At 50.1% G+C, this 15,732-nt stretch overlaps 8 protein-coding genes across 8 annotated transcripts; 5 read left to right on the forward strand and 3 right to left on the reverse strand.

Moving 5' to 3' along the window:
- Nucleotides 1–154: 154 nt before the first annotated feature.
- Nucleotides 155–1,732, reverse strand: PENARI_c008G09461 (mitochondrial 37S ribosomal protein mS29; the record flags this gene model as incomplete). The annotated part of the gene is made up of 2 exons (XM_022631586.1): nt 155–1,029; nt 1,096–1,732. The coding sequence occupies 2 exons, from the start codon at nt 1,730–1,732 to the stop codon at nt 155–157; spliced, it is 1,512 nt and encodes a 503-aa protein (XP_022488480.1).
- Nucleotides 1,733–1,997: 265 nt separating this feature from the next.
- On the forward strand, nt 1,998–2,753 carry PENARI_c008G00298 (ribosome biogenesis protein RRS1; the record flags this gene model as incomplete). Its single annotated transcript, XM_022631274.1, has 2 exons — nt 1,998–2,059; nt 2,150–2,753. The coding sequence occupies 2 exons, from the start codon at nt 1,998–2,000 to the stop codon at nt 2,751–2,753; spliced, it is 666 nt and encodes a 221-aa protein (XP_022488853.1).
- Nucleotides 2,754–3,767: 1,014 nt separating this feature from the next.
- PENARI_c008G09349 (uncharacterized protein) lies at nt 3,768–5,746 on the reverse strand (the record flags this gene model as incomplete). The annotated part of the gene is made up of 2 exons (XM_022631583.1): nt 3,768–5,155; nt 5,206–5,746. The coding sequence occupies 2 exons, from the start codon at nt 5,744–5,746 to the stop codon at nt 3,768–3,770; spliced, it is 1,929 nt and encodes a 642-aa protein (XP_022488496.1).
- A 1,936-nt stretch (nt 5,747–7,682) lies between these two features.
- Nucleotides 7,683–8,880, forward strand: PENARI_c008G07398 (Rab geranylgeranyltransferase subunit beta BET2; the record flags this gene model as incomplete). Its single annotated transcript, XM_022631510.1, has 5 exons — nt 7,683–7,781; nt 7,833–8,118; nt 8,173–8,621; nt 8,670–8,794; nt 8,844–8,880. 5 exons carry the CDS (start codon nt 7,683–7,685, stop codon nt 8,878–8,880), a joined length of 996 nt encoding a protein of 331 aa, XP_022488511.1.
- A 443-nt stretch (nt 8,881–9,323) lies between these two features.
- PENARI_c008G05564 (uncharacterized protein) lies at nt 9,324–11,024 on the forward strand (the record flags this gene model as incomplete). Its single annotated transcript, XM_022631463.1, has 1 exon — nt 9,324–11,024. One exon carries the CDS (start codon nt 9,324–9,326, stop codon nt 11,022–11,024), a length of 1,701 nt encoding a protein of 566 aa, XP_022488479.1.
- Nucleotides 11,025–12,519: 1,495 nt separating this feature from the next.
- On the forward strand, nt 12,520–13,466 carry PENARI_c008G11185 (SDR family NAD(P)-dependent oxidoreductase; the record flags this gene model as incomplete). Its single annotated transcript, XM_022631652.1, has 2 exons — nt 12,520–12,583; nt 12,640–13,466. The coding sequence occupies 2 exons, from the start codon at nt 12,520–12,522 to the stop codon at nt 13,464–13,466; spliced, it is 891 nt and encodes a 296-aa protein (XP_022488514.1).
- A 120-nt stretch (nt 13,467–13,586) lies between these two features.
- On the reverse strand, nt 13,587–14,704 carry PENARI_c008G03329 (NADP-dependent oxidoreductase; the record flags this gene model as incomplete). The annotated part of the gene is made up of 2 exons (XM_022631378.1): nt 13,587–13,832; nt 13,886–14,704. 2 exons carry the CDS (start codon nt 14,702–14,704, stop codon nt 13,587–13,589), a joined length of 1,065 nt encoding a protein of 354 aa, XP_022488780.1.
- A 420-nt stretch (nt 14,705–15,124) lies between these two features.
- On the forward strand, nt 15,125–15,624 carry dprC (the record flags this gene model as incomplete). Its single annotated transcript, XM_022631393.1, has 2 exons — nt 15,125–15,424; nt 15,481–15,624. 2 exons carry the CDS (start codon nt 15,125–15,127, stop codon nt 15,622–15,624), a joined length of 444 nt encoding a protein of 147 aa, XP_022488582.1.
- Between the last annotated feature and the right edge of the window lie 108 nt (nt 15,625–15,732).

Below are 15,732 nucleotides of genomic sequence, written 5' to 3' on the forward strand. Positions count from 1 at the left end.
AATCCATTATATGCATACAGACACGAGGACCAAGTGAGATTTGTAAAGTACAAGGAAGAAGAACAGAGAAAACCCAGCATTCGATATACAGGCCCGTATCTCTAGAACACATTCAAAGCCGGAGATAAAACATGGGAAGAAATACGACGTTCGCTTAAGCAGATGCAGCAGGGGCGGGAGCAGGAGCAGCAGCAGGGGCGCGCACCTGACGGCCGAGCTTCTCCAGCTCGCCGATGATACCGCCACCGGACAAGCTCCACTTCTCGCTCACCCACGAGTCGTTGACGGACTCACGAAGCAGACCGCTGCGAGCGAAGTACTCCATGAAACCACGGGCTTCTTCGCGAGTCAGGCCACTGAGCATCTGCAGCTCGAGCGAGCTCTGGGCCTTGGCGAACATTTCCAAGACACGAGGGTCGGTGACAGTGTAGGCTGCTGGTTGGGGGTACTCGGGGGAAGAGGGGCTGATGCCTGCCTGGCGGGCCTTCAGCTGGTCCAGGGCGACATTGAAATCCTTGGGGTTGGGGTTGTTGGAGGATGAGGTGGCGTAAAGGAGGAGACCGCCGTTCTTCAGAGAATCACCCTCCTTCAGCAGGGAGAGGAAGTGATTCACGAAGACGAGGTCGTGGGCGTGGATGGGCTTGTAGTCAACATCGCGGTAGGCGCTGTTGGTCATCCAGTGGGCCAAGCCATCCACGGCAACGAGCATAGGAGGGCGAGGCTTGAAGTCCTTCTCCAATCCCGGGGCCGGGGCGGTGGCTGTAAGCTCCTTCCACAAAGCCTGGAAGACTGCCCAGGAGACAGCAGGGTCGTGGAATCCAAGTCTAGCTAGGTCCTCGAGGGACGATTTAGGTGTCAGGGACTTAAATTCCGGGTGCTGTTGGGAGATCTTGAGGCTGGACAGGAGCTCCGAGTTGGCAGCGACGGTACGCGTCAACAGAGCCGAAGTCGCGCCAGGCTGAACATATTGTGGCGGGTTGGTGCCTTCAATGGCGGCGTAAGCGGTGTCACCGGAGACGAGTTCCCGAGCTAAAAAGGAATAAGTTAGCAGCTGTTCAATTGAACGAACATCAATGCATATTGCGCAGAACTTACCGTCAGGAATGGTGATAACAGCCCAGTTCTTCAGAAAACCCATAGTCATAGCCTGGAGGAGATGAACCGTCTTGCCAGATCCCTTCATACCGGTGATGATTTTCTTCACCACCTTGCCCTTATGGGCACCCTCGCCCTCCCCAGAGATCTTCTCAAACAAACGACCCATCTCAATGGTATCGCGACGGAGGACAGTTCCAGGTCGGCGGAATAGCGACCAGCCCTGCTTAGGCTTGAACGCTTGCACGGCTCTCAATTGATCGATCATGGTGGCAGGCAGGCCAAGGACACTACCACGGAGACGGGAATCAACCATAGTCTCCGCGGAGAGGTCCTGCATACCCTCAATCTCAAGGGCATTGGGGTTGCTAAGGACAATGCGTTTCCGCAAAGCCTTGCGCTCGCCGACGGCTGGTGGACGCGCAGTAGCAGTGATCTTCTTCTTCTTTCTCCGCAAGCTAGTCGACTGTCTGTGCTTCATGACAGTCAAGCTATTACCCTTCTTCTTGGCCGGCTGGGCATATCGCAACGCAGTAGAGTGGAAGGAGGCGGTCGAAATCCGGGGCGTCGGAGGGAGGAGTGCTTGCGGCGGTTGGCGAAGCCTCGAGAGGCAGTTCCAGCACCACGAGGAAGCCATAATGGTTGTCAGCTACGCACCAGCACAGCTAGCGAGTGGACAACCAGGGCAGAAATTGAGAACGTGGATGGGAATTGAGTGCAGTGAACAGCAACAGTCCGTGATAATTTGATGCGAAATCCGCTTCTCCCAACGGGGAAAGGCGGTCGGACCGTCTTAGTCATGGCAGAAAAGTAAAGCGGCTCTCCAACTGATAACCAACATTTTTTTCACTGATAATACTCGCTTTCTCATTCACCACCGAAACTCACCAACAAGTTTCGCAATGACTGACGTTGAGATGACCGATTCCGCCGTGGCTGCGTCCACTACCAAGGGCGAGAGACTGTACGATTCCCCCTCATCCAGATACCAAACAACGGACCCGAAAGAAGAAAAAAAAAACCTCGAACCACCAAGCTAACATATAAATCACAGCCCCATCACCGTCTCCAAGCCAACCCCCTACACATTCGACCTCGGCCACCTCCTAGCAGACGACCCCAACCCACTCGAACTCCCCGCCGGCCAAAGCCTAAACGCAAGCCTGAAAGCCACAGCCCGCGACGGCGTCCAGAGCTTGCTAAACCAACTCTTGACAACATGCCCAATCACCTCATCCGTGAAAGACGGTGTGCTCCTGACCCTCCCAGCACCAAACATCATGCTGCCCCGGCACAAGCCCCTGCCAACACCCAAAGCCCCCACGAAATGGGAGCTGTTCGCGCGCAAGAAGGGCATCGGCAAATACAACCAGAAGCCTGGCGCTGCAGGCATGGACAAGGAGCGCCGCCGGAAGCTACAGTACGATGAGGCGAGCGGCGAGTGGGTGCCCCGCTGGGGATATAAGGGCAAGAACAAGGACGACGAGAACCAGTGGCTTGTTGAGGTTGATGAGAAGAAGTGGAAGAAGGAAGAGGATGCTGCTGCGAAGGGTGGTTCTATTCGTGGTATGTCGCGTACTGAACGGAAGGAGAGGATTAAGCGTAATGAGCGTAAGATGCGATCTAATGAGAAAAGGTCGAACAAGGGTGGTAACTAAGTGGGGAGTGTTTGAACCCTCTTTCTTTTTACTTGTGTTGCATTGCATTACTTCGCTAGCTCCCTTGTGGGCTCTGCTCTGCTCTGCTCTTGTTCTACTCTGGATCTGATCTCTGGCGTTGGGGTTGGGAGTCGACGTTTTATTTTCTTTTCTCATGTATTGTGGACATATACCGTGATTCATCAAAAGCACTTTCAGAATTGCATTTGTCAATATTTGCCATTACCCATTTTCCCATTACCCATTACCGTTTTCTCTTCTACGTGGTTGTGGATATGTGTTGTACGTTGAAAAGATCTTCGATGATCGAACCGAAAAGTGCCTGCCTGCCCACTTCCGCTATTGTACAAAATCCCTGTCACGAGAACGCCAAATAAACAGTAAATAAAAAAATAGAGAAAAGCAATAAAGAAAAAGACAGGCCATTGCAAATCAGATCAACAGAAAAGACACGAAACAAGTAGGCGAAGATAGAAAGTGTCAACCGCAGAGGGGAATCTGTAGATGTCGCAACATCAAAGCACAAGCACAAAGGAATTATTGCACTTCCAAAGAGATGAAGAGGGAACAAAAAGATGGGGAGTCGAACAGACAAACAAGAACAACAACAAGAAAGCAGACAAAACGCACATGTAGTCAAAACCGCTGACCATTCGCCAATGTCAGAGTAGATACCAAGAGAAAAGAAGATGTACATATGGAAGAAGAGAATGAATATGAGAATGATGGGAACCGCGATCCCGAGACGCCAGGATATGCACTCCGACAATGCTGGGTTGAGATCAAATTACGATGAGAATGCCAAGATGCGAAGTCGAGGGCGATGGTATCGTATGCGAGAGAGGCCGAGAGACGATGGAGAGATGAGGTCAAGGCAGAAGCAGAACTTGTTTCGTCCTATCTGATCCTGCAGATATGACGAAGGTCGGACCAGCCAGAAGAGGAAGAGCAGGAACCAGTTTGTATAATGAGATCCTGTGGTTCAAGATAAGTATCTTCGAAGGGTGCCTTCTTTTAGATTTTGATGGGAGAGAGTGGAGGACCGAGTTCGGGAAGCTGAGATACGCTGCGGGTGTGCGACGTTTGAATGTCCTTAGGTCGAGACTTTCGGCTTCGGGAGGTTGGCGGACGAGGTGGCTCGTCTCCAGCGCTGCTGGAGGATGAGATGGCCCGTTCATGGCTGAGGTTGGAGCTGACCTCCTCTCTGGTCTGGGCAGCTTCCTGCTCCTCTGATGCCCGCTGTTCCCGCTCGTCCATCACCTTTTCTTTCTCGAGGTACTCCTTCTCCGTCCAGCATCCTTGCCAACAGTTCTTCCAGTCACAGACCAAGAACTGGAAGCAGAATGCATCGATTTTCATGCAGGGCTGGAAACAGATGCATAGGTTGCGGTAGTCCATCTTGTTCTGATCGACATAAGAGTGGAGAAGGTTGAGATGACAGGTGATGGCGAACAGAAGGTAGTAGTGGTAGGGTGGGAGTTTGGAAAGTTCGTCTTTCAAGAGCTGCGGTGCGGTAGTAGCGCCTTCGCACTTTTGAGCAATCATGTTTTGCGTCGACTTCGGGAAGAGCTCATCTGGCAGCTCACGAAGCCAAGCCTTGAACAGTGATCCAATGGTGTTGATATCGTAGAGGTCAGGAACTTCGAAAAGATCAATATCGAATTCCGTGTCGAAACGTCTTTGCCAATGCTTCACTTCCCTGCCACTGCCAGGGACACGGTAAAGTCCCTCTTCTTCGCATCCCTTGAAGTTCAGATAATCAATGGAACGGTATGGCAAGGCGGGCATCCAGAACTCGGTCTTGTCCCGGCAGTCTTCGAGCTTCTTTGCAATGCGAGTCTTTCTCGCTTGCTCAATAAGCGGAAGGTTGATGACTGAGCACATGTATGCGTCGTCGTTAATCATTTCCCGCTCGTTGGTACTACCACTGCGAGTGATCTTGCCAAAGAAGCCCTTTCCTGCCTTTCCAATACGGTCTGCAGCACCACTGGAAGTCTGCTTGAGGTTGCTGAAAAGAGTAGCCGAGGCGCCAGACACTTGGCTCAATGAGCCAGAGGCAACCATGTTCCCATGACTCCTCTCCTTTCGTAAAGAGTTTGTGTCTGCCTGGCGCTCAGGCGGTTGCAGGCCTCCTCGACTGGGTCGTTCGGGGCGCGCAGTAGCTGTGCGGGGTGGGTTTGCCGTCTCACTGTGGTTGAACTCTTCCAGCTTGGCCAGTCCCGTTGACGGGCGTCGACCCGGTGCTCTATTGCCAGCGGACTCGTCGACTCGAATAGAGCGTGATCGGGTCAAAAGATTCGCGAAGCGCTGCTTGTTTTTCTTCGGCGCGGCCGACTCCAAATCTGTGCCAGTCTTCTTCATCTCTGTTGGTTGTGAACCCTTGGTGGTTGTGGACGCCCCGTCTAGTAAAACATGGTTAGTTATATTAACCCCGAGCGCGCAGGGAACTCACTTGTCTTTTCTGTCCCATTCGCACCGACAAGTGCGCCTGGAAGATCCGGTGTTGACTCGTATGATTTCGAAGTCACCTGCGTCTTACGGTCTCTAGAGCTTCCCCTGCTCTTAGGGTGCTCAGTGGAGTTTGAATTCTCAGAGCTGTCAGACCGTTGCGCACTGTGTGACGATTTCGGTGCTTTGAGGTTTCCGAAGAATGATTTCGATGCATCGCGCGTATGTCTCGAGTCTTTGGGAGAGGGAAAGTATTGAGGAATGGCTGTGATACCGGGGGTTGTAGGCTCGGTGGGGACTGTGCCAGGAGAAACAGGCAGCGTAGGGCTGGTTGCCTTGCCCGAGTCTTGCGTCACAGGGCGGATCGTGGCGCCTTTGAACAACGGTGAACTCGATGCTGACTTGGGCGAACGAGGTGTCAAGGGACTCAGTCCGTCCGGACTCTGGTCACCTGGTGTGAGAGGCGTTGAAATCTTCCCATTCTTTGGCTCTGTCTTGAACGAGCTCAGGTCGAGGTTGGGCACGGTCGAATGTCGGTTTGGCATGCCGGGCGATCGCAGGACCCTGTCCCGAATAGATGTGAAGGTTGAGGATCAAGGTTTCGTCAGATCTAGGCCTCGGAGAACCCTGCTGCAACTGGTCAGCGCTGAAAGCTATTTTGCGGCTGAGAGGGCTGTACCTGTATCAATGCGGATGCTGGAGTCCCGTGTTGACGTGAGGTGTGAGATCGGCGTGTAGAGGTGAAAAGATCACAGTGGTATGGGTTATCGAGGAAGCGGGATCTGAAGCGCCAATTATACAGTCAGAATAACAGGCACATGTGAAAGAACAGCCAAAAAAAGCAGTGAGACCGCATGTGTGGTGACATATGCAGAGTTAAAAGAAGCCACTCCTTTGTTGACAGACCAGGCCAGGAAACCAGGAACCAGATCGCAGAGACAATGGAAGGGTTCTTAGTTTCGCCTCAAACCGTCACTCACCATATTATGCTTTGCTGAGGTTGTGAGAGTCGAAGTTGCTTTCCCCCTCTTTTGGGCGCTTCGTTCAGTGATCGGCAGGGTGGAAGGGGGGGCGAGATAGGAGTGTGGACCGAGACGTGTCAAACAAGTACAGTATGAGCGCAGTACAGTCACAAAGTAACAGAGTATCAGACAGCCGGACAACAGAGCAATAGAGAGAAACAGAGTCAGAAGACGATCGAAAGGAACTCCTGTACACAAGTTTAGCGGTACACTAGTCCGAGCACTTTTGAGAGCCACAATCCGAAAATTAAGAATATTGCAGAAATATCAATGCTAACATTCCGCATTTTTCATATCTTATTTTAATTAAATCCAATCAATTCACTCTCTAGAAAGAAATTCAGTGGGCAAGCAGGTTTAATTGCCGGCATATCTGATTCCTATTCAGGGGCAGACGTCACTGATCCAAGGGACGCCTTCGGTTGGATCGACCCGAGCACAGTACACAGTAACTTATGGGTAGACATGAATAGTAACTATAGTTCCGGTTGTTTCACATTTGGAAATTGGCATTGGCTCACGTCACCTCCAGCTCGGACGATGGATCCTGATGGGACTGAAAAGAGTTAAGGAAAGATGCACGGTGAACGGAGTACTTTGTGATCAGAGGCCCTCTCCACTTAGGCCATTGGGTCTGGCAGTTGGAGCCACGGGCGGGATGATGTGCTTGCCTTACGTTGCAGTCGTCGCTGTGGCTTGCAATTGGCCGGAAAGGGATGTCCAGCAAATCCTATTTTTGCATACCATGGTTGTCAACAGTCATATCTAGATCATTACCTTCAGAGGTAGAAATGATGAAGTAATAGATAAAATAGGCAGTAACATTATAATATAGTACCTACTGTTGGTATGGTACTGGTGGCTTACTACTGAACAATGGATCAGGGGCAGTTCCCACTGACCATGAAGCGTTTTTTGAGACCCTCCACTTTTTTTCCTAATTTAATTTACTGCCTGGGTTTCGGGTCCTATATCGCCGACTTGACCATGGGTGGCTTGTGGAGTTCTCGTTTTAGAAACAGCCTCCAGTGTCTACAATGGGGACCACGGTGTAAAGGTTGGAAGCGTCTTGTATGTCTTGTGTGACATTGGAAGACTCGGATTACAACACATATGTATCTAGGTCAGAAATAATGTGTTTAATCTATAATTATTTTGCAGTAACACACCTCGGAGGTTCCATACAAATCTGAAACATGGCTGCGAGACGTCAAACTAGCGCTATTATGTAACCATACTATGCCGAAAGGGGACGTTCACGTGAGGCGGTGACTAAAACGCAGAAAATCGCACACTAAACCGCAAACTCCCTGCATCCCATGTGCAAGCCACCGGCTAACTGTAATGATCTAGCTTGACTGGATGGCTTCACCGCCCTATTAATGGTCTCAGCTCTCGGATCCTCAACTAACTTCCTCCAATCACCATCCTGCTTTCTAAACTTCAGCCCCCATCGACAATGGCTTTAGTATCGGGCCCGGGGAGGGCTGGGGGTAGCCCCGCAGATACTGAACTGCATACCATGAAACATGTGACTTACATCAAGAACCTGGACACAGTGCGTGCTCCTTGAAAGAAAACAACGCGTCGGGCGTCTGACGGATCATAGAGGAAGGATGAATTGGAATACTGGCTGACCGAGCATCTTCGACTGAATGGCGTGTACTGGGGTTTGACGGCCTTGCATATTTTGGGTCAACCAGATGCCTTGCCTCGAGATCAGACCATCGACTTTGTGCTGTCATGTCAAAGCGACAATGGAGGTTTCGGCGCGGCACCAGGCCACGACGCCCACATGCTCTACACCGTCTCGGCTGTCCAGATCCTCGTCACCATTGATGCTGTGGATGAACTCGAGAACCGAGGCCGAGGCGGCAAGGAGAAAGTTGGGTCTTGTACGGCCCTCCTCTCGAACATGATCAACAGTCTAGGACACTAACCCGTTACAGTCATTGCAAACCTGCAGAACGCAGATGGCTCCTTCAAGGGAGACCAGTGGGGTGAAACCGATACCCGATTCCTGTATGGTGCTCTCAATGCACTATCGCTGTTGCGTCTTCTGGAACTAGTCGATGTTCCCAAGGCTGTTGCTCACATTCAAAGCTGTGAGAACTTGGATGGCGGTTATGGTATTAGCCCTGGCGCCGAGTCTCATGCTGGTCAGGTGTTCACTTGCATTGGTGCCCTGGCTATTGCGGGCCGCTTGGATCTGGTGAACAAGGATCGCCTAGGGGCCTGGCTCAGTGAAAGACAGATTGAGAGTGGTGGCTTCAATGGCCGACCAGAGAAGCTGGCCGATGCGTGCTATAGCTGGTGGGTTGGATCAAGTCTTGCCATGATTGACCGTCTGCACTGGATCGATGGAAAGAAGCTTGCTGCGTTTGTATTGCAATGTCAGGTTAGTGTACCCTTGGAAATTATATGACACCGTCCTAACGTTATTCAGGATCCCGATGCTGGAGGCTTTGCTGATCGACCAGGCAACATGGTTGATGTCTATCATACACACTTTAGCCTTGCGGGGTTAAGTCTACTTAAGTTTGAAGGTCTTGAGGAGATCGACCCTGTTTAGTGAGTTGATTCTGCACGTGATATGGGATAGATTGCTAACATTATCTAGTTGTATGCCCAAGTCCATCATCAAATATCTGAGGTGAAATGTATTGAATTGCATCTATTTATTACCCTCCCGCAATCTAATAACCCGTGAATGTTCTTTGCCCATGGACCACGGGATACAATGCGGGAGGAGATCAATAACCACTTTGACTTATTCCGCTTCATATCCCCCCACAATGGCCTAAGGCTGTTAAGACATCGTGGTACATACAACAGGATAGTGAATTACATTGACAATAACAGACATTGATGTTGAATACCTATTGGCCTCATGAACCCGTGACTCCCGTGACCGGCACCTTCCCAACCCAACCGTAGATCGTCAAAAGGGCAGGTACGGCTGTTGTCTTTTGGTCACGTCTTGCTTGTTTACCTTTTCACATCTTCATCGTTCCTTCGTCGACTTCACTGTTCGCCACACGTGCTCTTGGACAATTCTACTGCCCCTTCCTTTTGCATCTAGTCTGTGTCTCTTGGAGCAATGGATACTTCACTCCAGTGCATCATCTGCCCTGGGCAGCCCCGATTCTGTGATAGCTCCCATTTGTTGACCCACGTGGCCTCCAAGGCTCATCTGTCCCACACGTTTAAGCTCACCGTCCGCAGTCACCATGAAGACGATGCCACCGAACTCCTCGAGGAGTACGAACTATGGTCCAAAGCAAATGACATCCCCAGGCAGTTGGCCGAGCGTTTGTCCAACAAAAAATGCCGCAACAAGAAGAGAAAGTCGGAAGACAACATCAACAAACCCCCTCCAAAGAAACGTGCCACTGATGCCTCCGTTTCAACGCGTTCAACAACTTCAATCTCTGATTGTATTGACCCTCGTCTGGCTGATCCATTCCTTGGCAAACATGAAGACACAGAATATTCAACATTCGCACCCATCAATACTCCAAAGGGATCGACCACCAAGGTCATGAGTGCAAACTCTTCCACCGGTCCTTTCCTCCGCTCCGGTCGATTCTCGAACAACTGGCAATCTGGGGGCACACCTGTGCCAAAGGACAGAGACTACCCAACCCTACCCGTGACACCCACTCGGCCCCGAAACCGACGAAAGCCTGAAGAGATTGCCTGGGCTTCCTCCCGAGACACCCTCGAGCCTCTTGTGGAACCAGTTTCCCACGCATCTGGTGGCGTTGTGGACAAGGCTCGTGCTGACGAAATCGCAAGACTGAAGGGCGTTTTGTGGCCTGGCATGGATATCTTTGACTCTGCTACACAGAAGATGAAGCTCAAGCGCAACCAGAAGAAGGACAGTTCCTCACTTAAGAGAATGGAATTGACTTCGTTGCTCGTGACCCCCACTGAAATGGTCTTTTCTCCGTCTGGTACCCTTCGAAAGCTCCGTGTGATTTCGGGCAATGTTGAAGACCACAGCCCATTGAAAGGAGAGACTCCGATTCCCCGCCGTCATTTCACCCGCCCCAGAAAACTCGCCTTGGAACGAGCTGACCCCAACATGCCCCGTGCCGTGGACAGGAAACGCGCGAAAACTGCTGCATATGAAGGTACCAAGAAGACGAAGGAAATGGCCGAGGGACCACGCAGATCACCTCGTCGGTCTCAGCGCACAACAGACCGCACTGTATCCTACACAGATGAAGATGATGAACTGGGTCTTGCTGTCCAGGCATTTGGAAAGAAGTCGCAGGGTGGCTTCAGCGTTTTCACCGATGAAGACGACCACAAATTCTCCCTCAAGGGCCAAGAGCGACCCAGTACAGCATATTTTGATACACTGACCCCCAAGCATCTTGTTTTGGACGGAAAGTCAAACGCCTTTGGCATGCATGGCTCGAAGATTGGGCAAACCGCGCTTGACAAGGAGAACATTGAGCCCATTTTGGACCCTCATGGTCGCATTGATGCTCACGGCTGGCACTCTCCATTTGCCAAGCGCGCTGCCGTCGACAACGGTGATCCCTCACCCGGATACTTCTTTGATGAGTCGGTGCTTAGTGACCATTACCGCGACTTCAACAAGAGTGGATACCATGCCAATCCCCTGCTCGCCCCTTCGAAAGGCCCCGTCTATGGAAACCTATATGACCACGGCCACATGGACCAGACCAGCTGGCAACCAATGGGCCACCTAGCCCCATCCGAGGAGACCATCTCTGAGGGAGATCAACACGACTTTTCTCTCCTCTACCTCCCTGGCAATATTGACTAAATCAACAGATCCCCAAACTTGTGATGTTACGAGTACTTTTGTGGAGGAGTTATGGGTAACGAGGAATGAAATTGGACGAGGACTGAATCAGTGAATGTGGTAGCTTTACCATTCCCCCATGCCCTGGAAACTAAGCATATATTCACACCCACATGGATTGCTATTTGCTATGGTTTCTTCGTGGGTGTCAATTTGTTCTTTTTCCATCGGGGAAGACTGTGTATTACACTGTACACTAGCATGCTTAACGATGTATGAATATGAGCACTGAATTTACGATTTCAGTGGCCCATTGTAGGGATGTCGCGGGCATTCAATGGTCATTTATCTCATAAGGTATACACACCTTGGGAACCTTGGACGTTGCAAACCAGGACATTATAACCTACGTGGTGTCTAGTAAATTTTCCTCGCAGTGAACGATATCCTCCAAGACTATATCATGCAGTCTCCCAACACATCTACAGCCGTCTTCCGCCACGGGAATCTTTATTCCCCACCAGTATGCCAGAGGATAAGTTGAAATATTGAGCTAACAAACATATAAACAATCAGTGTAGATCGCTAAGTCTCCGCATGCTACTCAATGAACGATAGGAAATTTAGTGGTTAACTTCCAGTTGTTCCCGATATGTTCGGTTCGTGCGTTATCTTTCACTGAACATGCAACGGGTACATCAATGACCTGAGGTTAAGATTAAAATCATGATTAGTTTGCTCTATATGTCGACTAGGTGTTGGTAATTAGGATCGAATACAGACTCTATTTAGGTTGTCTATACGAAATATATATCTGAATTTCGAAGCCTTGGAACATGGCAAGGATAGAACTCTCTCGTAAGCTTATAGTTATAACACTAGATTTATTCTAACCCTCTTGTATCTACATAGCTGAGCTGTTCGTCTTATTTCTACATGCCGCGTAGTCAACGTAGCAAAAATGTAACTTGGCAGAGGTCGACATAGTTATTACATCATTCTGATATATGACATCTACTAAGTATTAAAACAAGCTCCTGTCTTACACAATAAAACCAGAAACATGAATTAACTTTGCCTAGACTGATGTCTACGACTGGCTATTGAAAGATCCATGTCTCGAAATAAACCGACTCCCTGTTATAAGAAGATCCACAAAAGAACGTCGATGGGAGACAAACCAGTCACTAATCTATGACCAACACATGAATAATAACCAATAACCTGTATTTGCAACAGGCAAGTTTCCACGAGAACAGGTTTTAGATTCCAACATATTTCATGGTTGTCGATTAGTCCCAGTCTTGTCTTTCCCGTATATAAACCCACGTCAACTTCGGCAACCATGTCGCGAATTCATATCCCAACTCGACGATTTATTTCGGCTCTTTACTTGAAGAACTCTCCGAAGTTGCTATACCCGTCAATTGCTCTACAGAATCTCTCTCCTTATCCACCATCCCGCCAGTTCGTGACCTTATCTGCACAAAAGTCTCCTGTCTCAAACAAGATCGAAATGGAGGCGCAACAAAGTAACCAGAACTTCAAGCTCGAGAACCTATTCAATGTGAAAAACAAAGGTAAAGCCACGCATACACCAAAAACCATACCAACAGCTTCTAATCAGACCCAAAAGTGGCCCTGATCACAGGCGGCGGCTCAGGCATCGGCCTAATGGCCACCCAAGCCCTAGCAGTAAACGGCGCCAAAGTCTACATAGTCGGCCGAACAGAAGAAAAGCTGGACAGAGTAGCCGAGCTTTACAACAAAAACATCAGCGGTGAAATCATCCCCCTCACAGGCGACATCACCAAAAAGACCGATATCAGCAATCTAGTCAAAGAAGTGTCCTCCCGTGAAGACCATCTCTCGATCCTGATAAACAACGCCGGCATCTCCAATAAAACCCAAGAGACAGAACACGGAGATGCAGGTAAACTCCGTGAATCACTTTTCGACGACCCCAACGCCACCTTCGCTCAATGGGACGATGTCTTCCGCACGAATGTCTCGCAGCTCTTCTTCATGACAACTGCTTTCCTACCCCTTCTCAAGAAGGGGTCTGAGGCCGAACGAGGCTGGTCGAGTACTGTGATCAATACCACTTCCATTTCGGGTATTGTGAAGGTATCGCAACATCATTTTGCGTATAATGCTTCCAAAGCGGCGGCGATCCATTTGACGAAAATGTTGGCGCATGAGATCTCTTCTTCGAATTTGCGGATCCGCGTTAATAATATTGCGCCTGGTGTTTTCCCTAGTGAGATGACTGCTGGTGAGAGTGATGAGAAGCAGAAGAGTTTCATTCCTGCTGAGAAATATGAGAAGAAGGTTCCGGCTTCTCGACCTGGGAAGGATGAGGATATGGCTAGTGCTGTGCTTTTTGCGGTGACGAATCAGTATCTGAATGGACAGAGTGTTGTTGTTGACGGGGGATACGTTCTTGCTGCTGGGACTGTGTGAGATATTTCTAGTGCAATTTGATTTAAAGTTTCTTCTTTTGTGCTTAGATTTGCGTATGTTGTATGTAGATCCTTCTCCCTGTCTTCCAAGTGTACCGCTATATGACACAGGGTTCTAATCTCACAGCTTGGACTTGGCAGCCAAGGCCTCGCTGACCGGGACGACTTCTACCATCATCTTACCAGTGTTGACACCGGCATAGAGATCAATCAGGGCCTTGGGCGCCGCTTCCAGACCACCAGGGACAATATGCTCCTTGCGCTTGAGCTTACCCTGAGACAACCAGGAGGCCAGCTCCTTCAGGGCAGTGGGATACTTCTTCGCATAATCAAAGACAATAAAGCCCTTGATAGTAATACGTTGCGACTGCCAACAGTTAGCTAATCCCCCCCAAAACAAGAACCAAGAACCAAACTCACAATGACAGTCATAAAGCTAGCCGGACCCTGCGGCTTAGCAGAGTTATACTGACTGATAGCACCACAAATAACAAAACGCGAATCCCTCGCAGCCCTCGCAAGACAAGCATCAAGAATCTCACCACCAGTATTATCAAAGAAAACATCAATATACTCGGGTGTAGCCTCCTTAAGCTGCTTCTTCCAATCGGTATCCTTATAATTGACCGCGGCATCAAAACCCAGTTCCTTCACAAGGAACTCACACTTCTCCTTACTCCCCGCCAACCCGACAACCCGCTTCGCACCCTTAATCTTTGCAATCTGACCAGCAACCATGCCCGTCGCACCAGCAGCCCCAGAAACGACAACTGTGTCTCCAGCCTTCGGCTGCCCAACTTCAAGCATACCAAAGTACGCCGTCAGCCCGGTCATACCGAGAACGGACATGGCATCTGTGGGGCGGCCGCCGGCCGGGACGGTGACCTTCTCGGCTTCTTTGGCGCCGACTAGTGCATATTCCTGCCAGCCGGAGTAGGCGACTACCCAGTCGCCGACCTTGTATTGAGTTGTTAGGTCGCTGCCGACGGAGACCACTTGGGCAATGCTCTGGCCGCGCATTACGGCGCCTTGTTCGACGGGGGCAATGTAGGAGCGTTTGGCGGTTAGCCATTGGCGCATGGCTGGATCGAGAGAGAGGTAGTGCACGCGCACGAGGACTTTGTCCGCTGGGACATTTTGTGGTTTGGGGGTTGTGTTCACGCGGAAGGTTCCTGTTGTGAGGGAGGGGTCGATGGCCGGGGCTGGCGGGGTGGTGTAGATGATTTGCTTGTAGGACATTTTGGAGGATTGTATACAGAGAGAGTGTGTGTGAGAGGTTAAGGGTTACAGAGATAAATTAAAAGAAAAACGGGGAGGGAGAGAATGGCGCTGAAGAAAAGGGAGTCTGGGGTATCGGAGAGGCTCCCAGATTAGGAAAACTGCTCCTGGACCTCGGCTCGGGAATGATTATTGATACTTTTTATGCATTGTTAATGTCTAATGATGCATTTGGGAATCGGTGATGCAGTGTACCACAAGAAGAATGCCAACTGCAAACGTTATAGATTATTGTATACTTCATAGATCTTTGGATCGAAGAGCCTCCTTAAGCTCATCCTGACGTCATCGACAACTATAAATTAAGTCCAAGTCCCTCGGCTTCTATCTTCAATTGTAATAACCAACATTGTATACATATATCAAGCTAAATATACGACCATGAATAACGAAACCTACGAACCGACCCAACGAACCCACCATAATGTCGCCGGCGGTTCCTCAACAGGCTCCCCGGGCTTCCCGACGGGTATGAAGGATTCACGATCAGACTACGATCCTGCAACAAAGGGCTACAACCCTGCAACAGGGTCAAGCTATGAGAAGCCAACAGCCAACATGACAGACCGGGCAGCGAGACAAGATCAGCCCTCCACCACGACTGATAAGAGCTCCATGGCGGGGTCAAAGGCCGGTGATAATCTCGGTCGCGGAGTGAAGGGAGCTGCGGCTTCTGTTCATGTAAGTTGGTCTTTTCGATATATATACTCTGCTTTGGTCTAATTGACTTTGTTTAGGGTGCCGGGGAATCCCTGCGTGGAGCCGTGAATACCGCTGTTGATCGGGCCTTCGGGTCTGACGAGGGGGCAGAGCGGAATGCGAACATCGCGCGTAAAGGCGAGGAGGAGATTCGGTCGGGGAAGTTTGCGGGGCGCAGTTGATTATGTGTATGATAGAACTACTGTTGACCTATGCCTGTATGATGCGTTACCCCATAATATTGAACGTTAAAATCTTGAAATCTTATGTGAGATGCCATCATTGCGACG

The sequence above is a fragment of the Penicillium arizonense genome, assembly GCF_001773325.1.
Source record: "Penicillium arizonense strain CBS 141311 chromosome Unknown PENARI_contig008, whole genome shotgun sequence".
Taxonomy (NCBI): domain Eukaryota; kingdom Fungi; phylum Ascomycota; class Eurotiomycetes; order Eurotiales; family Aspergillaceae; genus Penicillium; species Penicillium arizonense.